Raw genomic sequence first — 19610 nt, 5'->3', positions numbered from 1 at the left:
CAAAACTCTTCTTTTTTAATAAATGTTGAATTGTATTTTATCTTAGATAGTCTGTACTGTGTAATAAGCGCAGATACACGACGTTCCAAGCGAAGAACGCCTTTGACATTTTTACCCTAATCCTTGAGTTTTAATCCTTATAAAATTCAAAATGGCAAACCTAAAATGCCCTAAATTTGTCTTAATAACAGTTATTGATTCTGAAAAATTCAGATTTGTTGATTTCACTTTCTTGCAACTTTGCTTTCATGTGGTATTTTTCTATTTATCAAAATTTTTCATGTAACACTTTATTGTGCTTGCTTTATCATTAAATATCAAGGTTTTAAGCTAATTTTTCTTAAACAGCATTAGTGTTTAAAAAAGTATATCTTAGATTTTAGTCAGCATATATTTTTTTTTAATTTGTAAAAATAATTATTAGAAGGGTCTAGGAATTTCTTCGAGCCACGGGAGTGAAACAAAGAATATTACCATATATTGCTTTGGATATATTTATAGCATTTTCTTTTGAATCTTCCCTAGCAATTTCTGGTGTCTAATAATTATGTCCTGCACTGTAAGAAAATTCAAAACTGTGTTCATATTCCGCGAAAAATGGTACTTTCCTTAACCTCATTAATTTTTTTTCTCTAATATCAATCTTACATTCCTTTAAACCAGGGGTTCTCAACCAGTGATACGCGTACCACTGATGGTACGCAAGAGAAAAATAGATGGTACGCAAAGAAGCAAAGTATTTTTAACTATTAAATTCGAAAATTAAAACTCCAACATCCTGATTGGGTTTTTCTCTAACACTTGTAAATTTATGCGATCTGAGCTTTGTTCAAGAGTGGTGGTGTGATAAAGGTTTTCAATTTTTGTTTCGGTGGTACGCATTAGTCAAAAGGTTGAGAACCGTTGCTTTAAACGATATTCGAAAGTTCTTTCATTTTCCGAAAGCTGATCTGAATTTTGTACTGAGATTCTTTTATTTGTAACAAATGCATCTTTGTTTATTCAGTTAAGAGAAATGAAGTGTATTGATATTACATAAATCAATAATTAGGTATGGATATTAGTGCGCAATTTGTGCTACTATTTAACATCAAAAGGTTACGCAACCTGATTATTCAAAATAAGAATAATTTATTTTATATAACTGACCTTGGATTATGTTGCACTAATTTTACGTCTTGTATTAACATATCTGCAAAGAAATTTGAAATTTTTTAGGTGCATTTTGGCCTCTAATTTTCATTCATAGAATTCTTACGCATGCACTCGAATTTCTGACAGAAATTTTCATTAATTTCCGAATTCTTCCTACAATTTTATTACAGACAGTATTTCTGTAAATAATTTATTGCTATAAAAATTGTATATCTAAAAACTCATGAGAATTTTCCCTTCTTTCTCATCTAAGGATTAAAGCGAAATCAACCAACGAAAATAACGGTGTCACGTAAGTATGTTTTGATATTTATTTCTGCATTCTGCAAGTGTGTAATGTAATCTGCAATTATAAATTTATACTTAAGATAAGATTTAGATTATGTAGTCAAGACAAAGCACACGACAGCTATCTTCCTAAGTTCCGTCCCAATTTCTACCAAATGAGCTCAGGAAAACGGAATCTGAGAATCCCATGCCCCCTGCTCGCTTACCGGTAACCTTTCTAGAGGTTTGTTTGGATAGTAAAATTCTAAATGTCTCCTCTTCGCAAAGACGCTTTACGTCTTGTATACTCATTATTATCTATATTTTATAATTATTATCTATTTTTTCGATTTTCTGTAAAGCCTGAGGTTCCAGTTAGTCCAGATAACTGGAGTTCTACAACATTCATGCTGAACTGAGTATTAGTTCACATTATTTTTTTCAAAGCAGATTCTTATGTTCACTGAGTATCCAGATATCTAAATTTGAAACTTCTTTGATTTTTGGTTACAGGGTTTCTTGAATTCAGGGACATACACTGATCATACAGTTTTGGTAGCAGTTTTCTTTTTAACAGTGTTCAATACAGTGCACAATTTCTCCTATAGAAATCTTATACGTACGCCTTAATTTGCCTTCACATCTATTACTTAATCTTTATTAATAAATATTGCAAGATGTTTTGTATTTTTTAATAAATAAAGCACCATTTATTTTATGATTATAATCAAAAGGTCTGCATACTAACATCCTCAAAAACGATTTCATGGATTTATTGTTTATTAAGTCATTATGCATTTTCAGTTCACTAAAATATATTTTTTTTAAAGAACGTTTTGTTGTCTTAATATTGCATGCCTCTAGTGTTATTTGAGGAGATTCGAGATACATTTCTGCTTCTTTTACTTATTCCTCTTCTTTTTTCCGTCCAAATTTACATCTGCCCGTCAATGGCCGAGTAAATAAGACGGCAGTTTAAGGTTTCTTTTATGTTTTAAAGTAAATATGACCAAGTCCTTCATGAGGTGTTCGTCAGACATGCACAGACTTGTGTAAAATTAAGAGAAATTGCAAATATGTCTATTTTTTACGAAAAGTTTTAAAGACTGGGTTTTTAGGGGACCCAATCGCCAAATCCTGTGTGTGGAGAATATCCTCGTCCAACACCATTTTAGTTCGTGCGCCATTGCAGGGACATTAGGTATTTTTGGAAGTAGGCAAGATGAAAAATTAGCAAAGCCTTCGCCGGGAATCGAATCTCGGACCTCTGTAATAACGGCCCAGCTAAACCACGAAGGCAAGCTAGGAAAGCGGGAGAAATATCTTATAAAGTATTGAACCAAAGGTACTAATTATGCTGCCTAAGAATTGTGCAAATATTAAGAGTCGAATACGCAAGCTTATATGTGCGTGTCTGCGGAGCTGTGAGTTTTGAGGTGATATAAGCACACGAGGGGGTTTTCAGCGAATTGTGTGCTTGTACTCCTTCACGACATTCGCCATGTTTCTTGCAGAAGTTGCATAAATTTTATAAGATGTCGGGTAGAATGAGTAGCCACGAAAATACGGATGAAGGAATGAAGTGGAGAATTGTAAGTAGACTGGAAGCGCGCCAATCCAAACGCAAGGTGGCTGCATGTAACGCCCAGTTTTATCTGCACTTTGTGGAATCAGTTTCAGGATACTGGATCCATATCGAGAAGACCTGAACAAGGTCAATCAAGATCCAAAAAACCAATGATAATCGTTATTTGACACTTTCAGCATGGCGATACAGGACTGCTACAGCTTCTCGCAGCTCTCAGTGCTAGCACTAAAACCCAAGTTTCACGGTCTATAGTTGCCCGAAAAGCTTTATGAGATAGGGCTGTTTACCAGAAGATACGCTCTTTGCGTCCCGCTCACTGAAGCACACAAGAGGGCGTTTAGCATAGTGAAGACAACATGCGCTTTGTATCAGACTTCAGTGGAGCACAGTGTTTTTTTACAGATGAGCCGAGACTCAACCTAGATACTGATTCTTGGCGTAGATCTGGAGAGTGCCTAGAACAGGATATCATCCCTCCCTCATCAGGAAGGATCAAGCAGTGGCCGAGCGGTAACGCTGCTGAGCACTGCTAATTAGACTTGGGATCGAAGCCCAGCAAACGGTTGGCTGCAAGGTTGGGTTTCGTGGTTTTTCCCGTGAATAACGTGGATACGAGCCGATCTTCCACGAAAGCATTGCTTCCCATAGGCAGGTAGCCCTCGAAATGATTTGCCTTATTCAATTAACCTAACCCTCATTAGGAAAAAGGATCATTATGTTGGTGGAGGTGTAATGGTTTGGGCAGGTATTATGGTGGACGGCCAAACATCTCTGCAGCTGTTTGACAAAAGTTTCCTGAATTGCTATGATATATCTTAGAACCCAATGTTCGACTTTTCAGGGGCGCAGCTGATCTTCGGTTCCTGTTAACAGACGACAGCTCTCGTTCATATCGTGCTCAGCTGGTCGCCCATTACCTGTAAAGTGAAGATATTTGCAGCATGAATTGACCAGCCTTAACTTTAACATTATACAGCACGCCTGGGACGCGCTTTGGAGGGCAATTTCATCTCGCCATCCCCCTCCGACAACCACCCCGAAGTTGAAACCTGCTTTGCTGCAGGTGAGAGTCGATGGCCACAGGGATTCCTCAGGTGTCTGCAGTCCAATATGCCATCACACTGCGCGACCTCACTCACTGTAAATGGGGACCATATCCCGTGTAAAACTCATTTCCAGTTCGATATCACAACGTGAATCTTGGACATCTTTACGCTATGAGCTTTACAGATAATCATGCATACATAAAATGACTTTTGAATGGTACATCTCTTTCTTTGTCATAAATGTATATTCATACCAAATTTCCTTAAAATCTGTCCTTAGTTTCACAAAAATTCGACATAATATGCAAATTCTTTTATTTTGCACACGAATGCATTTCGATGATTTAACCAAACCAAATAAACTCACTGAAATTTAATTCTTGTTTTGTTTTTGTAGGTATAGAAATTCTACTTGCTTCAAAAGTAATGCTACAGAATAAAATTTTATTTATTTATGTATGAAATGACTCGTTGTAATCAAAATGTAGTGGTGTCAAAACCATTTACCCAAAATTTTTACCTCATCTTTAATTCGATATTGGCGCCACTTGTAAGATGGCAGACATATCTAAAGCAGAGCAATCGAATTCTTCCTTTTCTGTTTCGAATCAATATGGTTGTGATGTGTTAATTCTTACAGAAATAAATAAGATGGTTGAGTTATGAAATGCAAAAAATAAGTGCTGTACGGGGATGATCGCAAAGACTTTGAAGTGCCTATTTTAGAGGAACAGACTATAACTGTTCAGTTACTTGGCAGATCATATTTGATTTTTTTAAGACACATAGCCCTCGTGTGCTTTGCCCTTAATGAACTAAAAAACAACCTACAATAAAGCTTATTATTAGACGAAAAATATAACTGTTCTGGAAAATTATATTACTTCTTTCGTTTTCCAAGGAACATTAAAATACAAAGTGTGACAGATTTTTCAGTATGGTCAAGAAGTACAGGGTAGACTTGTGGCAAAAGAAGTAGACTTGTTCCGTAATAGTTTAAGAAACTTCTTTTCGAGGAACTTTGATTTTTTCCCCTTTTTTATGTTACGCTATATGCATTTTTTATAAACACCGCTTCGAAAATGCCGCATAGAACTAAACATATGATCACTCAGTTATCTTCCCCGCGGCCTCTCAAATAGTCATTTTCTTAAATGTTACCTATTGCAAAGGTAACAATCTTTTAAATTCTTTTCCTAATTAAATCTACCTATAATTGCATAGCAAGCTGAGAAAATAAAATGAAATCAATACATTCTTTGATAATTAAAATCTTTATTTTATTTCAATAACCTATCAGAGTGGTATAAATGAAAATATATACATTTAATTTAAGATATATCAAACTGAAAATTTTATCAGCATTTCCACTTTTGCTGTTGTAATTAAGAAAAGATATTTCTAAAGCTATATTTTGTACTTAGGTACAGAATCTTTGGGCATGTTAGTATTAAACCACCTACATGCTCTGAAGTCCTTTGATACTTTTAAATCCTTAAATTTAAGTAACAGTACTGTATGTGGCTCACGAAGAATGCGCCACAGCCAGTGAATAGTCAGCACAATTCGTACTGTCAACAATATGTTACTTACTCAGTCTGAATAATCTTTTCCTAAACAGCCAAATTTTCTGTACGTTTAATATGCAATGGATGGTTATAATCAACATCTAAATTTCTGCAGCAAAAATGTTATTTACTACAGTTATCTTTCCATACGTTTTTTATGCTTTTAGGGCCCACCAGCGGCCGAACGTTGAATACTGGTTCTTTGATTCGAGCTTGATTCCAGGTGAATAGGCTGGCTGAGTGGCTGTTTTCGGGGCTTTCCCCATGTGTAACATACTAGATGCGAGCCAGCTTCTCTTACAACGTCCTCCACAAAGACATCCCTCCCTTATAACCCTCGTGTGCTTTTTCAATAATCAAATAAACTAAGCCAAATTATTCTTTATAACGATATTGGAGAATTATTTTTATCCGTAATTTTTCATGTTTATCAAAAAACCTACATGAAAAATTCGTACGATCGGAATAACATATCTGAATTTAACCGAAAAAAGTTTAAGATAAATGTCATACATTAAATTATTTTTTACAAAATAATACAAAATTCGAAGATAATTATTTCCGCTATGTACTGCATATGGAAATCCGATGTATAAATATTCAATGCCCTTTATGTATTTCACTAGATTAGATTGTTATATAAACCTCTTATGCTTAAATTATAAAATTTTAAATAATGTGTAAATTGTGTTGTGTAAAAAATCATATAATGATTATCTTTATTCTTTCTGTAGAGAACCTATCCCAAAACTTCACAGTTACTATTGAAATAAAACGTAAGTATGAATTTCTTCTGACTTGATTTTTTAAAGCACTAAATTTTCTAATGTGTGTTTTATCGACACGTGTGCAGAAATGGAAAACTACCATTATTCTGTATAACTAAATTTAAAAACTGTATTTATAAATATGTGTTTGCTACTATGTACACACAGTACATGTATCGTGTTCACAAAAATCCTTACCCAGCCTTTTTTTCCCAAATCATTGGTCATAGATACAGACTTCCAGATACAAAGATATTTTAAATGACACAAATATTGATAATTAGTTATTTTAAGTTTAAAGAAATCAATTTTGTAAAAATTATGAAATTTGACATTTTATACGTTCCTCTGCTCCCTATACTAGTATTTAGGAATACTTTGTACTCGTTCTAAAAAAGAAAAAAAGTTTGACTCGTGTATTACAAAAATTGACCGCGGTTTTGATTTCAAATTTTGCGATGTTTGATGTTACACTCAATTTGCGTTAAAGAGTGTAGGTTAATGAATAAATTAGCATAATTCAAGGTTATTATTTTCTCTTTAAGTTGAGTGATATTGCTTTGTGATTTACTAAGGTCTTTAGTTTATAATCTTTTTAGAATTGATATTCCGAAAACATTTTTACACGTGTATTTAAAAGTTTTCAAAATCTAAAAATATGTTGTTAATATTCTCATGAAGTTTTATTAATTTAGAATCATAATCTGGTAATCGTACAAAAAAATCTATTAAATTACAAAAAATTTTCAATTTTAATTTGTGCAAGAAATATTACGAGTTGGCTGCGTACCAGTACTGAAACCTGCCAGTTTTCTCCACAGCACGCATTCTGTAAGTTTCTGTGAATAAGGTCTCCATTTTTAAAAAAAAAATTATATTGATCAATACTTTATAAAGTTTAGTAATCTTTTTGGCAATCATAAACTGTGAATGAACTTTACATAGAATGGCAGCGAATAATATCCAAGTCTAAAATCGCAAATGAAACTTCTGAGAAGGGTGTGATCCTTTTATTTAAAACTAGGTGTACCCGCCCGGCGTTGCCCGTGCATTTAGAAAATGCAGATAAGTGAATAGCGCAGGAATAGTAGTGTAGGACATGTAGACTGTCTCTCTCTCTTCCCCCCCCCACAAACTACAAAAAAGAAATGAATTGTAATTAATCGATTTAATGTATCGTCAAAACAGCAAACTAACGCTAGAATAAAGAAATCAATTGTTACAATCGAACGTTATTTGAAAACAAATAATAATATCAGTGAGTCAAAAAAAACGTGATTAATTAATTATAAATAATTTTTTTTTAATTTTTCTAATTCAAAAATCGAAAATCGGGCTTCGAGGTCTGGTGGCCAGCCCCTTTGTGCTTCCGTATAAAAAATTCCAGGTCCCTGCGTGCGATAGATTTGGCTGGAGAGCTCGGTCAGACAGACAGACAGACACATTACACTTGCTTTTATTATTATAGACTAAGAACTAAGAAGCCTCAACTGCCAAAGTGCGAATAGATTTTGGCACTTTGGCAAACCATCGAAACTAGTCCTGTGAAAATTTGCAAATATAACGCTTTTTGTTCTTCCCCCTTTAACCATAAAATTCAATTCAACAACAATATCACAAAATATTTAAAATGAGCACATCTTAAGAATTTCCGATACATAGTCTCTCGCGCTGGAGATAATTTTTTTGTTTTTTCTCCCGTAGAGTGTTGTCATTGCTCGCTTTGAAATCGTTAAGTGCTCGCTTTGAATCGTTTAAGTGGTCGCCTTACAAAAATGATGTCATCGATGTTTATTAATGTTCTTATACCTATTGCTCGCTTTGAAAGGTGAACCTCTTCAAATTTGACAGTGTTTTCTTCTTTCAAGGTTACCTTCATCTGACGTACTACGTTTGCTCATATTATTGATGGAAAGTCAAAAACTTTTCTTTCAGGTTCAATTCTATATTGAGGAACAAATACAAAAACGCGAGCTGGACTCTCTCACTGGAATAAAAGGAATGGTAGAACAGAATGGCCTGTCATTTAAGCAAAAACTTCAAAAATGTTATGGCTTTGAGTACAAAGAAATAATGACGCAGAAAACTTAGCTCCAGAAGTGACCAAAATCTGCCCTGTCGCATTTTAAAAGTTGGCACAAGATGATGAATTAGACATTTAAGAAAGCTAGAGTAATATTACTTGTATATTAAAGTTATATTTCTAGCAGCTCATCCAGGGCCAGATTAAGACTCCCTAAGCCCCTAAGCACTTGAAAGATTTTGGTGCCCACACGTAAGTTTACGTCAGTTTTTTTCCTTCATTCATTCTCTCTAACGGTTTTGGTTTAGCTGCCTGATGCACTCCCTAATAAAACCCGTAATGGAAAATCTTTTCATGTCGCCTTTTCTGAATATCTAAGGACTTTTTTGCGGATGCTCTAAGCACGTAAACTTAATGGTTAATCCAGCTCTGGGCTCACCTTCCGGAAGACTCCTTTTTCGTTAATGCGTTGTACAAGATGTTATCAAAAATAATAATCGTTCTTAAATATTCTGGATCTCTGTCTGATGTTTCATCCAAATTATGGTAACAATTGTCACGTATTTCTCTCATCTCATCAATAAAGTGAAAAATCCTGCAGTGTTTCTCTGCTTACGAGTGATGATAAAAATAAAATCCTTACCCTGTTATGCTGTTCAAAGGAAGGTCCTAGAGGAGAAAGAAACTGTTTCTTTCTGCTAAAACTGTGAAAGACTGAACTTTCATTCACTGTGCTCCAATAACTCCCGCTTTTAGTGGAAGCGAAGCATTTTCCATTCAGATGCGTTTCGCATACATAGCCAGTACATAGCCATACATAGCCAGTGATATTCTTTCGACTAAGGATTCTTTCGTTTAAACCAACGGTAGGTAGAAGGTTTCTCTAAAGTTTTCTTGTAGCGTTGCTTATCGCTGGATGTAATAACACCATTACACTTGAGATTTGCATGAAGTCAAACTGTTTTAAAAGCTGGTCAACAGACGGTGCAACTTATCCTTCCAACGAAGATTAAGCCAGGGAATTCAGATTTACTGCATAGTTCAAGACGTGAATAGCATGAATTACCGCAGATTGTGGGGTTTCTTTTTTCCAATTTTTTACTTATATTAATGATTAAAATGAAGTCTGAATTTTTAGCTAGATAAGTAATATAATTTTTTTTCCAGCAAAAGGGGACAAAGAGGTCTGTGATTTACCCGTCAAAAAAGGAAGATGCAATAACTCTCAGTTGCGCTACTACTACGACAAGGATAAAAATGCGTGCGAAAAATTTACATATACTGGCTGCAGTGGAAATGCCAATAATTTCATTTCGATAGAAGACTGTGAAAATTCTTGCTTGAGTATGTTTTTTCAACATTTTATTGATACAAATTTTAAGTGACAAGATTTTGCTTTTACTCTCCATATAGACCTTTTCAATCATTAACCTATTTTTTTAAAAAATTACTTGTGCGAATCGGGCAAAAACAGCAACATCGAGTATTTAGGAAATCTCAAGCAATGTAATCTAAATCTGAAGCAATGTCAAACGTTTAATAGACACTTGGAAGTTAAATAAATTTGAAGCCAAATTCTTACGTACGATAAAGGCCTAAAATTACTTTCTAACTTTTCTACATAGTTTCCCTTGACTCAATGTATCACAGCTATCAGATAACAGTCGGAATTCAGAGTAAAAAAAAAAAAGTTTTCTCAGAGCTTTCTAGCAATTCCTGAACACTATCCTTCAAATCATGATAGTTATTTTAAGATGAATCATTCAAATGTTGCTTTTTGGAGTAAAGCGAAGTTACTTGCAGCCAGGTCCGGAGAATATGATGAATAGGGGAGAAGCTGAAATCGTCAGTCCGGTTAGTAGTCTGAAAAATATGAATCTTGTGCGCTAGAACACTTTCAGGGAAAACGTAGCATTTTCTTGCCAACTTTGCCTCTATTTTACTCTTATGGTTTGTCGGAGTTGAATCAATATTAGCATATGGACACATATTATGTGGCATATAATCAATAGTGGTTTCTCTTTATTCCCTCCCGCACCCCCCCCCCGAAATGGTTCCCAGAAACTTCCAGATAGATTTCTGGGTTTTGAACATGTAGGACTGGGAAGATTCATCATGTTATCTAGTTTCATTCTGCGCCACAGTGGTTAAACTATGTGTTATACCTCTTGTAATTAATCATACATAAATTTTTATCGGTAAATATCTTTCCTAAAGAAAGCAATTTTTGAGACTTGGACTCCATGCTTTTTTCTTTTTGGCGTTAACATTCTGGCTACCTATCTAAAACAAACCACTGACATCCTCAGTTTTTTCCACTGAATGAAGAGGAAAATGGCTGTCTGAAAAATTGTCACTCTATTATGCTATGACATATTTCATGACTTACCACTCAATTTTGAATATGCCATAACAAGACAATTATAACACTTTCACTATAAATGTCATGACATATTTTATGACTTAGCACTCATTTCTTCAGTGGTCATGTCCGCTCTGGGGCTTAGTCCTCAAAAGACGATCTTTTCTATCCAAATGAAGTCGCCCATCTTTTGACGGAGGGAGCTGTTGTGTCACAACTTACTGCAATCATTCTTTCATTAATATTTATTGATGTTACGCCTTTTCTTGTCAAGAATTCAATATCTGAACTCTGACTGGTGTTTTTAATATTAACAGGTCCCTAACTGATATCATTTAACAGCTTGTAGGGAATTTTACATTAATTAATCAATTATTTATAATTTCATTCTTTACTATAACTTCTCTCCTTTCCATATGCCGGTGCAAAAGAATAGCGAGTGTTTGAATTGAGGTTTTTAAATTCTAAGATAGCGTGTTTCTGGCATCGCGTGCATGTTACGTTGTTAATTTCTTGCCAGCTCTTATAGTTGTAATTATTCGGCCTTGCGTTCTTTAGATGCAGACATGATAACAAAAATTTGCATATAGTGAAAAATATAGCTATATGTTGTCTATTTTTTAACTTTATGTTCTTACGTAAGATGCAAAACAAAGCTAATTAGTCGGAGTCCCTTTTTTGGCTTCTTAGCCACCTGCGGGTCAGTTAAACTTCTTCAACAGCATCGAAAGTTTAGTCCTCATAAATCGTCTGAAGGTATAAAATGAAAGTCCATATGGCTGGAACTTCAGTTGGATTGGTAGTGCAAGATATAATTAGTCCAGCCTACTAGCGTGCATTTTAACCTTTCAATATGTTTTTCGATTAGTTACGTTTTTGTAAGATTTTTAAGTTGACAACTTTTCATCTCACTAATATCAGTAGATACGAGTCCATACATGATTGTTTCCCGGTTAATATGCAAGGATTGAAAATCATTATCATGGAGATTAATCAACTTAATCAATACAATTTATAAACAAAACATTACTTACATTATTAATTAACGTATTAAAAGTCATGGGATGGCTCTCTAATATTATATGGGATATACTTTTGGTCAATGAAGTCCAGCAACTCGCCGTGACATAGACTCAAAAGGTCGGCGAAGTTCCTAGGTTCAGCCATGCTGTCTCGAGAATCGTCCATAATAGCGAGTTTGTGTTAAGCGTTGAGTCTATAAGGTATTTCTCCCGCCTTCTTAGCATGCCTTCGTGCTGTCAAGGCCAGCACACTCGGCGCGTATTCGAGAGGTCCGTGGTTAGAGTCCCGGGGAAGCCACTACACATTTTTCATCTCTCCTGCTTTCAAAAAATACCTAATGTCTCACAGGTATTGCGCGCAAATGACTCTCGATCATATCACGAATAGGTTCCACTGGAATCATGTCTGAAGATCTAGCTGACCAAGTCATGTGCTGAAGAATACACCTCAAACCAATCGCAGGCATCTGGAACGGGTTACATAACACATCATCATCCTGGAACATCTCGTCGTTATTGAGATATGCATGATGTCTATAAAGGGACCGCAAATAGTCACTAGACAGCTCAACATATTGATTTCCTTTAAAGGACTGGTTCAGATTAACCAGTGGATATGAAGGCTAAATGAAGTTCTTTCGCTGATGTCGATGCTGTGATGTGAGTAAAAATAATCCATCTAGTCTTCTGCTGTCATATCGACACCAAATTTTCCTGTGCCATGTTCACAGACGTATCTGCAATGTACCTCTCATTGACCTTAATAGTCAGCTGTTATATTAATATTGATGATTCTGCTACAATGTTTCTGGTATCCATCATTCATCAGATAAGGACGACGATTGCGCTGTTCCTTTTTTTTAGAGGCAATGGGGCACCGTAAAGGGAACACAACAATTTCCGAAGTATTAAGCTGCACGTGTCAAGCTTCAATGATCATTCCGTGTCTAAACTAATTCTCGACGGATATCATTTATCATATTATTAAACATTTTACAAGGCATTCAATAATTTAATAGACAGCACTGATAACAATTTAATTATTTATTCCCTTTTAACACTATGCGAGCGCCATTTATACATTGGGTTGTTCGGAAAGTAGTAGGACTGAATATTTTTTAAAACATTTATTCAAAATTTTGATACATGAACATAGCTTTCAAAATACGCCTCTTCTGCATTACAAATACAGCGTTTCCAACGGCGAAAATACAGCGTTTCCAACGACTCTGCCAATCACTCAACGTCTCCTGGAATGCAGAAACTGGAATGCTCTTCAGCTCCTTCATAACGGCCCCTTGAATGGTCTGTACCGAACGTGGTGCCACCTTCCAAGACCCTTTTCAGTCAGGAGAAGAGGAAGAAGTTTGACGTATCGACTTTCTGGGCTACAGGGTGGATGGTGAAGCTGTGTAATGCCATGTTTCGTTAGGAAGTCCACGACAGCAAAGGCGGTGTGGCTGGACGCATTGTCCTGATGGAGCTTCCATGATCCAGCGGTTGCTGGATGGTCGGAGACTCGTTTTCTGAAGCGGTCAGAGTTCGAACGATTTTGCACTTTCACTGAGTTTTCATCATTTTTTGCCGTTGAAGAGCGTTCTGACAGTTGCTCATCTTCAGCTTACTCTCTTACCTGCCGAAAACATTGGTGTCCCTCAAAAACACTTGATCGACCCATGGCATAATTTCCATAAGCAGTCTTAATCATGTCATGAGTCTCACTTGTAGTTTGATGCTAAACTTCACTGCGTAACGCTGCTAATTATAGAGATGAAAGGCACTTTGAAAGGGCTTCACCTTAAACTCGAAGGTGTCGTCTCCGTGAAGGCTTGGAGAGGATTGGCGACTGGTGCGCTGGTACTTAAGATCCCCTTCCTGGGCAAACTCTGTATATTTGTATACTGAAATGATCTCATGACATTTGACATGTTCAGTGTAGTAAAAACAATATGCTGAATAAAAATTTATTCCTTCACTTTTAATTTTCTCACGCGAGGCGATGAGGGAGAATTACACGAGAAGTTTAAATTAATTTTAGAAAATGGTAAAAACCAAATATTTATATTATTTTTAAATTCTTAAAAGCCCTGTTAATCTTTAAATAGGTTTAATAGTCCAAAACATTTAAACACATACTTTTATTTTTCTGCTCTTTTCAGAACCATATGACTGCGAAGAAGGAAGCTTCAGAATCATTAAGAATGCAACACATGGCCGAATAGCGGAGATGCAAAAGGAATTTAAATATATGGTACCCGACCACTGCATTTGTCCGTATATTAATGAAGGTATGTAAAATCTGAAATTTATTTTTCTGTATTTATTTTAAATCCTATTATGCTATATGCACGGTTTTCATCTTTTAAATTTATTTGTAATTGTTCAAAAATGAGAAATTTTTCATATAAAAAACAATTTTTAAACAACTACTAATTTATTTATACCACGTATCACGTGAAATATGATTATTGCGGAATGAAAAGGCAAAATTCGCGGTGTGATGAATAGACAAAGTCAGAGGGGAATGATGTTTACAACAAATTAAGTAATAACACAACTTATTAGCATATAACTAAATAAAAATTATGGCATACATTTTCTATCGAAATTTATACGAGGGCTATCCAGAAAGTAGATTACGTTTTGGAATAAAAAAATAAACAAAGTATAGGAAACAAATTTTATTATATACAGATGAAAGCCACACTCAAATACTACTTTTCTACATAGTCACCATACAAATTAAGGCATTTATCGTAGCGATGTACGAGCTTGGAAATTCCTTCGTCGAAAAACGTATTTATAAACCCGTTAAATTTTAGAGACATGTTCAATACTATGTTTTCGATCAAAAATACTATTTAATTGTGCGATGTTTCCATATGTCATATTCTAATATACACATTTCTTTCATTAATAAGCACATTTTTAAAAAGCAAAGGACATTCCGAATCGATATTGTTTGTCGTTATTGACAGGAAAGAAGGGTGATTTAATGTTACCTTAAGAAATTAATATTTCTGGTGTTTTAAATGTTCAATAAAACTTCAATTAAATCAGTCTTCGAGTTTGGATTTTGAAACAGGATTACTCTGCAGCATATTTCTACAGAAATTCTAACGTTAGCATACCACAAAAATTATTTAACTATAAAAATAATCTAACAATTAGAACACAAATTAAGAAATGACAAGAAAACACTAAAAATTCGTAATAAAATCTAATTTCGAAAAATTTTGGAAAATCCTCTAAAATTTGCAAATTTCGGAAGTTTATACAGGTAAAATGACTGGGGAAGTGAACAGGTTTGGTCGATTTTTATCTGAAGGTCGATTTTTATCGATTTTTATCTGAAAAATGAATAAGTTATTCTAGATCTTTCCCTTTTATATTTAAATCTTCATTTTCCATATACACTCTACAGCATAATAAAAGACGCAACAAGGATTTACTCGAATGGGATGAAATCGCGTATGCCTATACTTTACGATAGAATATACAAATGATTACGTTTTGACGAGCGATGACTGATTAGCTAGAGCTCCAGCGCACTGCAACGGAGCATCTGAATGGTATATAAAACAGAGAGCATTCGAATGCTAAGGCATTGTAATGTTCTCAGGATCAGGAAGGAAATACAGGATTTCAGGCAAGAAAACTGGAATGATAAAATCACTGAGCTTGAGATAGATTGTGATGCTTTCTGGCGCTTCACTAAAATGCTTAAGCGCACACACCAATGCGACAGGCCTGTAGTAGCAAATGGTATGACAGCCTACTCTGATAATGATAAATGTAAGGTTTTCGCAAACCACTTAAAGGAGCAATTTAGTCCCAACATAACACCATGCAATAATTCATTTGCACAGCAAGTTCAAAATGAAGTAAGTGAATAGCTGAAGATGCCTTCTGCACTTAATGTTAGCGGGCTGACTACTCCTAAGGAGGTTACGAAGATAGTCTCTAAACTTAGAAGGTCCCTGGCATTGACGGGATCACGAATCTCATGATCAGGAACTTGCCTAAAAGTGACATTACAAGACTCACAGGCATATTTAACGCTTGTATCATGTATTGCTACTTCCCAGAAAGCTGGAAATGTGCGAAAATATTTTTGCTTCCCAAACCCGCTAAAGACATCACTAAAGTAGAAAATCACATGCCGATTAGTCTTTTATCCAATCTTGCCAAGATATTTGAAAGGATTATCTCACAAAAATTTCAGCCCTACCTGCAATTGCTAGACGTGGCCAAAGCATTTGACCGCATTTGTCATGAGGGCTTAATCTACAAATTAATCAAGTTTAATCTTCCCAGAGAGCTTATCCTACTGACACATTGTTACATCAAAAGCAGATTCTTCACCGTGAGCTGCAGACAGAGTCAGTCTGGCTACAAGATGATCACAACAGGGTCCCACAGGGGTCCTGTTTGGGGCCACTTATTTACTTATTCTATGCGGCGGATTTTCCAAGGGACAAATTAAATAGGAACACGCTACTCGCCTGCTATGTGGATGATACGGCGGTAGCAGTTAAATCAATAAATCTAACACAGCCATTAACGTATTGCAAGATATTGTACTTGATATTGAAGAATGGTGCTCCAACTGAAGGATTTCTATTAATGCTGATAAATCTCAACTGCTTATCGTACGCAGAAAGAAATTAAAAGTTGTTATTCAGCCACTGTACCTATTCGGCCAGCGGGTACTCACAGTTGACAAGGCCAAATATCTAGGCGTTTATCTCAATCAAAGGCTCACGTGGAACACTCATATCAACTATGTAGCTAACGAAACTAAAGGTGTTGCGCAGCAATTGAATCTTCTACTTGGTAGGTGTTCTAAATTGTACTTACGCAGGAAGCGACAAATTTATCTTTCTATTTTGCGACCTATCATGTGTTACGCCTCGCCAGTTTGGGCTACAGCGAAGAGCAATGACCTGCACAAATTGCAAATTGTACAAAATAAAATCTTGCGCACCATTACAGACACACATTTCTATATTAGGAACAAACTACTGCATGATAACTTGAAGGTAGAATACATTGATGAGTACCTCCATAGATTAAACAGTAAATTTTATGATAAGGGTTTAAAATGCACGGCGGGCAAATTTAATGCTTTTTTAAACTACATATGCATCCCAGAAGATGTCACACTAAAGCCATTTACTGCTCACAGAATGCAGGACCACAATTTCGTCACTTAAGCACGCACTTTGCTGTATTTCTCATTGTAAATATCTTTAATTTACACTTATTATTTGTTAATTTTTCTGCAACTTGATATCGCTACACTTGCACATGTATGTTTTGGTTACGAATATTTCTCATCACCTCTTTGATAAGTGGTAGTTAGTAATGATTATCTCAGCTTGACTTTGCGCTTCGCGGTCAACAGGCCCTCTTTCTTACCTTGATCCGTTCCCCGGCTGGGATTTAGTTGATAGTTTACAGTGTGATGTTTCCTAGGGATTAAAAGAACAGACCTTATAAAAGCCGCAAGGCTACATAAGCATAAGCAATTCGCATTCACGCTAAGGTATAACTTCCATATGAATGTGGTTCCATCGGTGTATGTGACTGTACCAATGCCTCGCAGACTGGTTCGCGAACAATTTGAGCAGTGTACCATTTGAGAGAGATTGTGTAATTGAACTAAATTAGAGTGGCCAAATCGCAGGATTGCTAGGCATTTGGATAGGAGCGATGCTATAATATCTGGCCAAACGTATTCGGACATCCCCCCTAAGTAAGTGATCTGGTAGGTGACGTAATTTGATATGTAACCGAAAGCTATAAAAGTGTTGATGGTGATTTGTTAGGTCATATTTATACTTTTGTGAGACAGTAAGTCAAAAGAGCTTAGTGACTTTGATCTTGGCATTATAGTGGGATGCCACCTTTGTGGGAAGTCAGTTCGTCAAATTTCGGAAATTGTACAGAAGCCAAAATCCACTGTGAGTGATGTAATTGTGAAAAGGAAACGCCGAGGCACTGAAACTTCAGAAAAACGAAGTGGCAGGCTGAAACAAATTAGTGAAAACAGCCGTAAAACTCTGAAAAGGGTAGTCAAATAAAATAGCAAGTACTTGTTGGTTGAAATCACTCAGATATTCCAAAGTTCATCAGGCGTTAATGCTAGCGGTAGGACTGCTCGTCGTCGGACTGCTACTAGCAGTAGGACTGTAGTTAAAAAACTTGGGATTTCAATTCCATGGTAGTGCAGCCGCTCACAAGCCGAACATCAGTTCTTAGAATGAGAAGCGTCAATTACAATGGTGCAAGGCTCATTGTCATTGGACTGTGAAAATATGGGAAAATGTTCTTTGGAGGGATGAATCTCGCTTTACAATCTGGCAATCCAATGGACGCATTTGGGTTCGGAGGATGCCCGTCGAGCGCTTCTTAAGTGACTGTATTGTGCCGACTCTAAAGTTTGGTGGTAGCAGCATCATGGTGTGGGGGTGTTTTTTATGGTTTAGCCTCGGTCCCTTATTTCCTGTGGTTGGAAACATGAAATCTGAGATGTATGTGGACATTCTGGATAATGTTGCTCTCGCAAATCTATGGCAATATTTCGGGGACGGCCGATTCCTTTTCCGGCAGGAAAGCTGCTCCATTCATACATCAAGACTTGCACAGTCATGGTTTGACGAAATGGCTGTTCAAAAGCGGGACTGGTCTTCCCACATCCCCGATCTAAATCCCGCAGAACACCTTTGGGATGAATGAGTACTCAGATTACGTAGCCAGCAAAAGCGACCATCCTAATTCCCAGCACTCATTTAAGCTGTAACAGACGCCTGGAAGTCGATTCCTATAACCACTTATCAAAAACTGGTGGAAATTCTCCCTAGATGTGTGCAGGCTGTCATCGATGCAAAGGGGGCAACAGCATCATATTAATATAGGCCTCAGGACTTTCCGAGATCATACCACTGGGCATCCGGATACTTTTGGCCAGAAAGTATACCATTCAACAATACTGGCAGGAATGAGTGAACCATTGGTGTACAAAGCGTCAAGGTAGCGGTCGACCGAGAACGACGACAGAATGCAAGGATAAATTGATCGATCGGTGCTTGTAGCCTCTGGTGCATCCGTATCAACGAACCAACGTGTTACCGGGACACCAGTGACCACTGATAGGGTACCTCACTGGCTATCAGTGGAAATGATAGGAGACTCTGCGAACGAACGCTAAGACCACGTAGGACCTTACGCTGAATGTCCTTCACAGTTGCATACCCCCAGACACGTTTGCGATGATGCCGGGCGCATTCGACCTGAGATCTCGCGGACTGGAGTGGATTTGTCTTTAGCAATGAATCCCGCTTCGAGCTGAGCCCCGATGGTCACCGAAGACATACTTCGAAATGTCCAGAACAGCTGCGGTATACGCACCTGACTGTCATCCACCACACAGTTCGACAATCAAGAGTTATAGTACGGGGATCGTTTCGTGTGATAGACAGATCCCCTTGGTTGTCATCGTGACACCCTTACAGGATGGAGGTACGTGGACGAGATTCTACACCCCGTAGTGCTGTCTTTTCTTGTACGGACCCCTAGACTTACATTTCAACCATATTCCACGCTCTTCTACTGTTTGTATTATAAGACTTGATACTATATTATTACTATAAAACTCTTATAAAACTTTAGTGAAAAAAGTCTTTTCACTAAAGTTTCATAACTTAACTTGTGTTGTAAATTCTTTGAAATATATACTATTTGCTTAAATGTAAAATTTTGATTTGAATTTTTCATTGAAGTATTTTATTATTTTACTTACGTTTTCCT

The 19610-nt window shown here is 36.4% G+C and overlaps 1 protein-coding gene across 5 annotated transcripts in view; it reads left to right on the top strand.

Moving 5' to 3' along the window:
* LOC118197130 (uncharacterized) overlaps positions 1-19610 on the top strand; it is a 135818-nt gene that overhangs the window by 114287 nt on the left and 1921 nt on the right. For 2 of the 5 annotated variants that reach the window (XM_035368627.2, XM_035368626.2), the window contains 4 exons: positions 1409-1447; positions 6359-6400; positions 9582-9758; positions 13958-14086. In XM_035368627.2, the coding sequence (XP_035224518.2) occupies positions 1409-1447; positions 6359-6400; positions 9582-9758; positions 13958-14086 (387 nt within the window). The remainder of the gene's footprint in view (positions 1-1408; positions 1448-6358; positions 6401-9581; positions 9759-13957; positions 14087-19610) is intronic. The other 3 variants (XM_085815752.1, XM_085815751.1, XM_085815753.1) reach the window with 3 other exon arrangements.

Source organism: Stegodyphus dumicola, chromosome 4 (genome assembly GCF_044657685.1).
Source record: "Stegodyphus dumicola isolate Sdum_Otavi_A_Nest chromosome 4, ASM4465768v1".
In the NCBI taxonomy this organism is placed as follows: Eukaryota; Metazoa; Arthropoda; class Arachnida; order Araneae; family Eresidae; genus Stegodyphus; species Stegodyphus dumicola.
Note: the sequence above shows the minus strand (reverse complement) of the source record. Positions and strands in the feature narration are given on the sequence as shown.